At 39.1% G+C, this 11278-nt stretch overlaps 1 protein-coding gene across 3 annotated transcripts in view; it reads left to right on the forward strand.

Annotated features, from left to right (window-relative positions):
- Positions 1 to 2440, forward strand: part of plagl2 (pleiomorphic adenoma gene-like 2) — a 49398-nt gene extending 46958 nt beyond the window's left edge. For all 3 annotated transcript variants that reach the window (XM_026153334.1, XM_026153333.1, XM_026153335.1), the window contains exon 4: positions 536 to 2440. In XM_026153334.1, the coding sequence (XP_026009119.1) occupies positions 536 to 2024 (1489 nt within the window). In that variant the 3' untranslated portion in view covers positions 2025 to 2440. The remainder of the gene's footprint in view (positions 1 to 535) is intronic.
- Positions 2441 to 11278: the final 8838 nt, after the last annotated feature.

Consider the following 11278-nt stretch of genomic DNA (forward strand, 5'->3'; position numbering starts at 1 on the left):
CAGATACAGACACTTTCCACTTATCTGGTGATCAGAGTTCTGACTAAAGGTTAGGGTGGTTTTCAGACGATATAACATTCCAAACCCAAAATAAGCTTGCACTAGCCTAATTTCGTAGCAGGACAGTCAAAAAATCATAATGTCACCTTGAAAGATTGACATGATCTCCATATATATAAAATACCGCAAACCTGTTGTACCTGTTGCTTAGTTTTGGCACATTTGCACATTTCACAAGCCCAGCCTCAGCATCTTTATATATCTATGTGAGCTTTATAAGGTGGTGAACTTGTTTCCAGCCTCATGTGGCCAGAAATTCATTTTTAAGTGACTAAATTCACCACCGTGTCAGTGTGTCTGGTGTATCAGAGCAACTGGTTCCAAAACCCATTCTGGTCCTGCCTGGAAGCCACTGTGACTCGTGTATGTATTTGTAGTTACAAAGGATTTGACTGAAAGAATGCATGCTTCACTAACAAACATGACAGTCAGACGTGTAATTTCCCCTTCCATTCACAATCTCTACTTTTCACAGGCATATGGCCACACACTCTCCGCAGAAGACCCACCAGTGCTCATTCTGTGAGAAAATGTTCCACCGCAAAGACCACCTGAAGAACCACCTGCAGACCCATGACCCCAACAAAGAGGCCTTCAAGTGTGAGGAATGTGGGAAGCACTACAACACCAAGCTGGGATACAAGCGCCATGTGGCCATGCACTCCGCCACGGCGGGGGATCTCACCTGTAAAGTGTGCATGCAGAGTTACGAGAGCACACCTGTTCTCCTGGAGCACCTTAAGAGCCACTCTGGGAAGTCCTCAGCCGGTACTAAGGAGAAAAAGCACCCATGTGACCACTGTGACCGGCGTTTCTACACACGGAAGGATGTGAGAAGACATATGGTGGTCCACACAGGCCGAAAGGACTTCCTATGCCAGTACTGTGCCCAGCGTTTTGGCAGGAAGGACCATCTGACGCGCCATGTGAAGAAGAGCCACTCGCAGGAGCTGCTGAAGATTAAGACAGAGCCTCCCGATATGCTAGGTCTCTTAGCTACGGGCTCTCCGCCCTGCTCAGTGAAGGAGGAGCTCAGCCCCATGATGTGCGGCATGGGGCCCAACAAAGACCCCATGATGGGTAAACCGTTCCCTAGTGGGGCACCTTTTCCAATGGGCATGTACAACCCCCACCATCTCCAGGCCATGTCAAATTCTGGGGTGGGTCACCCACACCCATCTCTGATGCCAAGCTCCTTGTCTGCCGCTATGGGCATGGGTTGTCATATGGAATCTCCTGCATCTCTTCACCCACACTCCCATCATCATCACCATCACCACCACCATCACCATCACCACCATTCCCCTCCACTGCCCCCCCACCATCAACCTCCGGCTCCCCAGCAGCAGCACCAGCCCCAGCCAGCGCCCAAGTACCAGCTGGGATCTACCTCATACCTGCTGGACAAGCCCTTGAAAGTGGAGATGGAGAGCTTCCTCATGGATCTGCAGAGTGGCTTGCCAGGCCCAGTTCCCTCTGCAGAGCCCCACGCTGCTGCTTCACCCCCCAAGGATGGACTGGAGCCCGCCACGGGCCTGGCGGATGAGCTCTGCGGGGATCCCCTTCTGTCTAAGAGCCCTGCAGTGATCGCTGAGTCTCTGTGTGCTGCTAACATGGACTTCTCCCACCTGCTGGGTTTCCTGCCCATCAACCTGCCTCCCTACAGTGCCCCCATGAGCACTGGAGGGCTAGTCATGGGTTACACCTCATCTGCGACCTCCTCAACTTCCTCTTCTTCCTCTTCATCGTCTCTGCACACTGCTGAGCCCCATGCCGCAGCAGTTGCAGCGGCAGCAGCCGCTGCTGTCGCCACAGCACCTCTTACCTCTTTGCAACCGCAACCTCAGGAGCAGCAGAGCTCCAGCGGGAGTCTGGGTCTTGGATCTCTGCACCCCCTCCCACCAGTGTTCAGCTCCAGCCTTAGCACCACCACATTGCCTCGCTTCCACCAGGCCTTCCAGTGAGAGTGCCGGCACCTTGCGTCTTGCCCAGCAGGAACGGCCTTCGCACCAGCCTCAGCTCAGCACAGATGTTTCGGGCTAATCAGAAAGTTGGAAAATTAAAATGAAAGAACATTTAGAAGCCTTAAATGAAAGTGCGCACAAAAGCTTTTGATTGAGCCTTAAAAGGAATTTAAACCCCTTTAAGCAAAAAGGAAAAAGTTGAAGCAGCTTTTATTTTGGGCTTTTTTTCCCTTATCCTGTAGTTATACCATGTATTAACCCTTGTTTTTTTGGGTTTTTTTCTTCATTTTTTCCATTTTCATTAATTTTTATCCCCCCTTTTTATCACCCCTTTTTAGTGTTATAGAAGGCAGAATCAGTGGGCCAAAAGGCATGGTACTGCATACTTTCTAAAGTAATACTATAAAAAAAAAAAATCAAAGATAACTTTTAGATTATCTGTTTTGTTGTGACCCAGAAAAAATATAGTTTGAAGTGGATATTTTGTTTTACTTATTTTTCTTTACCAAATGTAAGAACATGGTAGAATGCGTCTCATCTTGAGTTTTTGAAACACCCGTGCTTATATATATTATAGCTTCAACTGTCAGGACTGATATGGAGAGAAGAGAGACCCCTGAAAGGAAAACGCATAAACTTTATGTTCTGTTCAGAGATGGCTTACACAGAACCATAAAAGTGACCTGGCCTCTATAATAAAAAAGAAAAAAAGTGCTCTTCCAACATAAAAAACAACAAAAAAACTAAATAGAAAAACCCCACAAAAAATCCATAACAAAACGAAAAAAATAACAAACTGATGTGCTCTTAGAGTCAGCTCAGTTAAAAACAGACTCTAATCATAGATAAGAGATCTGTTGGCTGCCAAACACACATTTTTAAAGAAAAGCTAAGAAAGAGAAAGAAATGTGTGACACATGTTGGCTTCATTTTTTTTATGTGTTTCTCAAGAGAAGCACTTTTTTTTTTCTTAGCAGAAGGCACTTCACCTTTTGTCTCCTCCCTCCTCGTGACTAGAGGTTTTCACTGAGACAGAGAGCTCCTCGCTAGACTAGAGGAGGGCCGTCTTTCACTTATCTTCCTTTACAAGTTTCCCTGATAGTGATATAGTTGTTTGCAGCTTTTCCTAGCTGTGCCGCATATCTCTGAAAAATATCTCTATTTTCTGAATATACTGCAACCACATCTTTAGGCGGTCTTTTAAAAAGATGCATCATCTTGGTAATGATGAACCCTGACATATGTGAATGACAAAAAAAAGAGCAAAAGAGTTACAGTGACAGATGAGGAAAAATGTGTTGAAGAATGTTATTGCAGTGTACGAAATATCTCAAAAATTATTATAATGGCTTTTATCTCAGTAAGGTGTATTTTTGGTAGACGTATTACAACTAAATGATGATGTTTTTGATGTCTGGCAAGTTTACATGTGTGTGTATCTTACAGTTTTGATCAAACAAATGGATGAAGTATTAGCCTTTTCCCTTAAGCTTTCTCTGTCATATCCAGTCTTTACCTTTACATGTACTTGAGTTAGTTTAGAGGAATCAAAACTATGGATGGGAAATATATATAGAACGCTGTTAGTAATTTAGTAACAACCTAGGATTTGAACAATTTAGGGATGCTGATATTGAAGACCTATGAAGCTACGTGTATATAGTAGAATATATACTCACCGGCAACTCAAATTACATACACCTTGCTGGCATTGGGTTGGACCCCCCTTTGTCTTCAGAACTGCCTTAATTCGTTGCACAGACGCCGCCAGGTACTGGAAACATTTCTCAGAGATTTTTGGCATAACATTGTTGTAAACTTGCTGCAGATTGGTTGGCTGCACATCCACGAACCTCCCATTCCAAAACATCCCAAAGGTGCTTTGTGACATGACACATTATCCTGGTGAAAGCAGCCTTTGGAAGATGGACTTGTTAAGAGATGCTCTTCTGCATACCTTGATTGTAACAAGTGGAAGAATTCACCTTTCTTCCCCATTCTGATGCTTGGTTTGATAGACTGTTTTGACCATGCCTATGTGCCTGAATGCACAAGTTTCTGATTGGCTGATTAGATATTTGTGTTAACAAGCAGATGTATCTGAGAAACTAGCCGGTGAGTGTGTATCTCACTGTATACATACATTTATAATGGGGTGTAACAACTCTGTGACCAAGACCAAAATTGCAATACAAATATCAGTATTGCATCTTGGCTCAGTCTTCCCATGCTGTGATACCCATGAGGAGCTGTTAATGCCTAGTTAAAGCAATGCATAGTTACAGTAACAAAAGCTGTAATGTTTTAAAGGTTGTTTAGAATAATAGAATGAAATCTTTGTTCATGATCCAATCATGATAAAGTTAATAGGCCTGTGTTAAAAAATGTTTTCTTTTTGTTTTTCATCCCCTGAAAAAAGGAACTGAGGCCAAAAAACTGACGTTTGAACTAATCTGTGGTCTCAAAGAATTGTTACACCCCTAGCAAAACTGCTCTGCTGTGATAAAATCTTCAGTCCAAGATCAGTTATCTTGAATGTCTTGAAGTTCCAACCATTCATTACTAGTCCTTAAAAACCCAAAACCCAAAGGTCACCTAAACCTTAAAGTCATATAGGTGCTCATTATCTTTCCATTTAATTTAACCTGTAGTCATTCCCTTTAATGTAATTATTGTGCCTTGATGGGTCATGCTAACTCTGCACTCTGTCCCTCTTTTGTAAAGATTCTAGAAATGGTGAGAATTTGGGAAAAAGTTTTTGCACACTTGTAGCCTAAAAAAAATCCCTCTGAGGTCTAAGTTGACCCCAAACCTAACCCCTAACACTAACCCTAACCAGAGACAAAGAAAAATACTTTAAAAAAAAGTTAGTGGCTTTTGATGTATGTCAGTTAGAATCAACAGAATTAAAAGTTGCATTTTCTGATAGCACTGAGTCATCAGCATTTATTGTTTAGTCCTAGGAGGGGTGACTTACACATGTGCAGTAATTAAGCACATCTATCATCCGTACTTACCTCATACGTCACACAGCCACAGGAACACTAGTGTTATTGACATTTGAACAACAACCATAAACTGGGAGTCAGTCAGAGTGGCCTGTTGCTAGCTAAACTTTTACAAAGACCGAAAACCACATTACACAATCAGAAAAACAATTTAAAAAAATGTCTAATTTAATGATGCAAAGTTATATTTTGTACTTTCCATTGTAGCAAGAGGCAGAAGTTCGTTGCTAACATGACCCATACAGCAATAACGACCACATCAATAGGAAATACAGGTTTAGATCAATTGGGATTATTCTTAATCTTCTCATCGGTGACGATGCCCAACCTTAATACTGAACCCTAACACTATATTTTGGTGAATCTTTTTTTTTTCTTCAAAAAATGTAAATAGTCTTTGATGTGTTTCAGTTAGCATGATTATTTCTTTCTCCTCTTGATTTGCAAGACTTGGCAGAACATTTTCTTTTAAATGTTAGATTTCCTTTAGCATAGGGTTAGGGTTAGGGTTAGTGTCGTCACCGGTAACAACCTCATAAGGTTAAATGGTCTTTCTGTGGCCTGACCAACACTGACAAATATGCATGTTCATATCTTTGCTAGTTCATTTTATTGGTGAATCTCATTTCAGCGAAAGCGCACCTGGTAACTCTGCCTTTTTAGCAGTCACTGTGCTACATGGGAACCCAAACACACAGAAAAAAAAGGAAAAAAACATAGCACATAAAAAATGGAAAGTCAAACACATATTGCTGCTTTTAGCTACGGTTGCAGATGGATGACAACTGTAGACCACTAGAACATTTCATTTTTTTTCTATCTGCAAGATGGACAGCCAGCTGAAAACGTGCACGAAACAAACCGACAAAGTGTTCATCGGCCCCAGTACCACTCCCTCTGTACTCCTTCCTTTCCTCCTCCTCTTTCAGCTGCTTCGTAGAGTCAAAGGAAAAGGGTCTGAAAATATAGTGATCTATCTGGAGGAAGGCAGTCACCGAACCTCTGTGCTTTGACATTCAAAGCAAGAGGGCGGACACGTGTTTGACTGCAGGACTCGAGGTATCGCTTATGCTCATATATTTGTTTTGTTTTTTGTCATTTGATATATTATTTTCTGTTTGTATAAAACAGGACCTCGAAAAAAAAACAACACAACACATCACCTCATTTTTATGTTTTTGTTTTTTTTGTTTTACCAAAACCTCGGGAGAAGAAACTATGTTTTTGCACAATTGCTTGTTGAAGAATGCTACAAGTGCTTTTCGTTTAATACTGTAGGATATAAAAGCCTGACAATGAGCAGCTGATGGACCCTGTTATTTACACAGGTGGAGGGGTTCAAGGTCCAGCGACTTTACTGCCTTTGGGTGGAAACACATTGGTCAGGCGTTAAAGTTGCGTACATTATTGCTTCAACCTCTTTAGACTTTTGCTCTTCTCTGTGCACCTTGGTAAGTAGGTAAAATTGTGCCAGAAACCTCTACTCTGTAGTTTCCATTTACACAGGTTAACCCTGACCCCTCCTTTCAGAAGGTATAAGAAGCTGAAAAATTTGGAATCACTGCAATGTGTAGAAAAGCGTCCCCGCACAGTCTGACTGTTTAACTTCATCCCTAAAAATTGTCTTTGTATAATCCAAATTTCAAACTAAATTGGAGCAGGTTTTACACTTAATTAGAATCCCATTGGAAAGTCATTTTTTGATAATGATGATGATGGCTCTTGCAAAATGATCAGACGTCTGATCTTAAATTCATTAGCTGTCAGCATCTTTCTTAGAATTTATCATATTAAAGAAAAGGTAAAACTGGTCTTTATTATGATCTCTAAAAAGGTGGTTTTATAAGAACCCTTTTGGGTTAAGCCAAACTTGTAGCAATCAAATTGAGCATTTATATATTTTTGTAACAAATAGTCATTTAGTCTTGAAAAAGCTTTTGGCATGCTTTTAGTTTGTCCTCCCTGGGTTTCTGTGAGCTAATCTGAATTCTAGCACTTTCAACCTTTTAAAAAAAAGAGTATTTTTTTCTTTAAGATTTTCAGCTTATGTGTTCATATGTTTTTAATTTTGTATTGATCCTGTATATGTATGTGCCATTAGTTTGATGTGTAGACTTTATCAACTTGTGTATTTCTCTTTTCCAAAAGGATAACAGTATTTTTGATATACCTTTCACTAATATCCTTCTACATAAAAGACCTCTGCCCTTTTTACTTTTTTGTTCGTTTTGGGTTACCAGCTTTGCCTTCTCTCACGTGATTTTTAATCAAACTCTACAGCCAAGTGTTTGAAGACAACAACCACAAACCAACCACAGCCTGCCACTGAAAGCCTGTTGTAAGAGACCTGCCATTTTTCGACCATGTAACCAAACAAAAGTAAAGTCCAGAGCGACCCCACAACATAGATTTTAAAGCTTACCATTGTGGTCACAGGACTGATTGTCTCTGCCAAAAGGAACAACTTTGTGAGCAGCAGTGAAGTTGACTCTCAAAAATGGATTTAAATTAATGTTACTAAACTCAGTTTCAAGCACCTGAAAAGAATAATTGTTTCTTTTTAGATATTTTAAGCAAACTGGACATGTGATGAGGGCTTACTTGTAGCTGTTAAAATTCAGATTTCATGCCTATCTTACCACATGATTTGTACGGAAGCTCATTTGTGCCAAGAAGTGAACCAATAATTAAAATAATTCTAATAATAATACAGGCAGTTAGTCAAGTGAAAATAAGATATTATACTAAGTGTGATAAAGTGAGATAGCTATTAAAATCATTCCATCATCATTCCACACAGGAATGTTACAAAGTTCCAGGATCTGGTCTGTAACAGACCTACACATTCAGCAGGACAAGCTGCAGATACAAATATGATGTAACATCCATAAATATGTGTAGAGAACTTGTGTGTGAATAATCACATATTTAACTGTTTTTCAGTGTCACTTACGTTTAGTGATAGTAGGATGGGGTTTAGTGATGGTACATTTGTGGGTAATGTGCAAACAGGACTTGAAAATGGCTAAAGACAGAGCATAGCCTAACAGACCTACCTATCCATGGTTTCCATTTTTGTACTGGTTTCCAAAGTAGATCTGTATGTTGGTCATTTCATCTTGATTTAAAATGATCAGGCTGCTCATAGAGTTTTCAAAATATTTTGAACAATGTCATGTTGACTAAAAAGGTGAATTTTCAACTGAAACAGGAAGTCTTTGTACAGCATATGTACTGAGCCATGTTTTTAGGTCGTATTTGTTTGCATTTTGCTGTGTACTGCCAATAGTCACTGATCTGAACAAAACTCAAACTGTGTTAATTATATGTTCCGCTTCATGCTCTAGTCTATTGTAGATGTACATATTACTATACATCGGCGTAATTTTGTGCTGATCTCTGTCATGATCTCTGTCTAAATAAATAAATGCATCTGGGTAAATTCCCAGATGGTTAAACATGCAACTATTTTGCTGGTAATACCTGAAATGAGTAAAGAAAATCAACAGCCTATCAACAGCAAGGTAATTCACAATTTTATTGGGGGGGCTATATTGGTTGGGTCTGATTATTGGGGGGGTCATAACCCCCCTGGAAATTACGCCCCTGTTACTATAAGATCCCATAGTACTATGGACAATGAGATCTTTAACTTCAAATTATATGAAAGATTACGAAATAAGATCTCTCCTCTTTTTCAGTGCAATACATTTCTCTACTTTTAAGTATTTTGACATGCTAATAATTGGTTACTTAAATGCAATTGTAAATGGAAATTTAATCTTAGTAATTTAAAAAAAGCACAAAAATAATACATCTGCTAAAATAAGTTTTGTTTCAGGCTCTATAAACTCTGTCCTGCTTGATCATCATTTGTCATTATTTACATAAAGTGAAAAGTATAAAAGTTTTGACTAACGTTTCCTAATTTAGACTGTAATAACACAACTACAAGGGGATTTTTAATTAAAACAATATTACATAATTTCAATTTACAATTGTTTTTTTTGGCAGAAATGAGCTTCTGTAATTTGAGCTGATGTCCATATCATATCAATCCTATTCTGAAACAATTGCAGTGTTGTTCTGCTACTCTTCTTGGTTGTAGCTCCATTACCTCGACCTGCACCTACTAGGGATGCACTTATTCTCATCTTTTCTTCTTAACTAGTAGGTGCAGCACACACACATTTTAAGGGAATTTATATATCAGTTTAAATCTGAGAAAACTGATTAGATTTTTAATGAGGCTCTCTCTTTGTTGCCCTCTCTTTTGTTTCGCTGTTAATGAGAAACTGGGTACTGTCTGATGCAGGCAACATCCACAAGTAGTTTTATATATTTCTAGCTTAACGGAAGTCTTGCATTCCAACCTCTTTGTGTATCTTGTTTAGTGACATAGCCCATTTTATTTTTATCACTTGCTATTACAGCCACCTCTGAAATAACCAAGATTTTTTTAAAAAAAAGAAGAAGGTTAAAATAGAGTTTTTGCATCCACGTACACTATATTATATAGCATCAACTACAGGGAGAGTTCTATTAATGATGTGCTTTGGATAAGACAGACAATGCGAGGTCTTGCTTTTTTTTTGTTACATATCTCACATGCAATCAGTTGCTGCAATGTTAAAGTGACAGATTTGTATATTGGTTGATCCAAAGAGATGATGAACACAACAACAGAACTATTGACTTATTGTACAGTACAGTCTATCTTTGAGTTGTCATGTGTTATGTTGAAATGATTAAAAGAAAAACCAGTGGTTTCATAGCCTCTTGGCATTCTTTTTTTTTCATCTGCAAAACACTAAACCACACTAAAACATGTCAAAATGATTCACATAAGATATTATCATAAGATCTCAGTACCTTTTGAGAATCTGGGCTCTTTAGCAGTGTAGGAAAATTTTTTTTAGTATATCAACTTAAATCAGCGGTGTCCAACTCCAGGCCTTGAGGGCTGGTGGCCTTCAGGTTTTAGATGTGTCCTTGATCCAACACAGCTGATTTAAAGGCTAAATTACCTCCTCAACATGTCTTGAGGTTCTTCAGAGGCCTGGTAATGAACTAATCATGTGATTCAGGTGTGTTGACCCAGGGTGATATCTGAAACCTGTAGGACGCCGGCCCTTGAGGCCTGGAGTTGGACACCCCTGACTTAGATGTTTTAAGGTGATTATGGGACTTTCTTGAGAAGAGAGGATTTTGATCGTTCTCCTATGATGGACAACACAATCCAGAAAACAGAATAAGTTGTTAAATCATTTTTTAAAAGTCATTTCCATTTAGGATATTTTTTCCTGAACTCTGTATTCTTGCGATTATTGTTTATTTTCTCTCGGCAGGAATAAGAATGCTTTACCGCTTGACCCGATCTACGCGATATATTCAAATCTGAAACATATTTATTTCTTTATATCATATTTCTGTTTTCAACATACATTAAGATTTTTTTTTACTCTGTATCAGACTGAAAGATAAGTAATATTGCACATCATTAGTAGCAGAAATTTTAAACAGATTTGAGAGCAGAGAAGTAGTGTAGAGAAACAGTTTTCCTGTTTCGTAATATGATGTGCATGGAGTGGAACAGGGAGAACCTGGCTGGATAGGCTTTATTAGCCATGCCGATGCTGTTTCTTGTAATGAGAAATGGGTTGAGGTTTGACCACAGTTAGGGTGTTGTTTATTTATTTTTATCACGAGAGAATACCAAATTACGAACATGAGTACGAAGATGTGATGATTATTGACAGTAAATTACAAATTTCTCTTATTTATGCAAATTTTTATTTTTTTAAGTAAGAAACTTACTGCTTTGCTCAAAATAGCTTAAAACAGTATCTCAGAGTATTTCCTTTCTATATGACTTGCTGCGTGTTCCACAGTGAGTCGAAACCTCGTACAGTACCAGAGTCTGGATTATGTCTTAGAGAGCTATACAAGTGCGCCTGCATGCATAACTGAGTGTCAAGACCATCCTAATTATAGTACCAAGGAGCTAACCTATACTTACATCAACTGAACTGACTCTAACACATGTACTCACGGGCTGCCAACTGTGCCATAATTCAGGAATAGAAACTCTTCTGGTTTCATAGAAGGGTTTGTAAATAGGATTTGAGACACCACAGCATAAACTTTGTCATGTGACCACAGGTTTCCACACAGTGAACAATTATGGAAGGACAAATCAGGAATTAACAACTTAAAAGCCATACACAGCAGACATCTCACAAAAAA

Source organism: Astatotilapia calliptera, chromosome 20 (genome assembly GCF_900246225.1).
Source record: "Astatotilapia calliptera chromosome 20, fAstCal1.2, whole genome shotgun sequence".
Lineage (NCBI taxonomy): Eukaryota > Metazoa > Chordata > Actinopteri > Cichliformes > Cichlidae > Astatotilapia > Astatotilapia calliptera.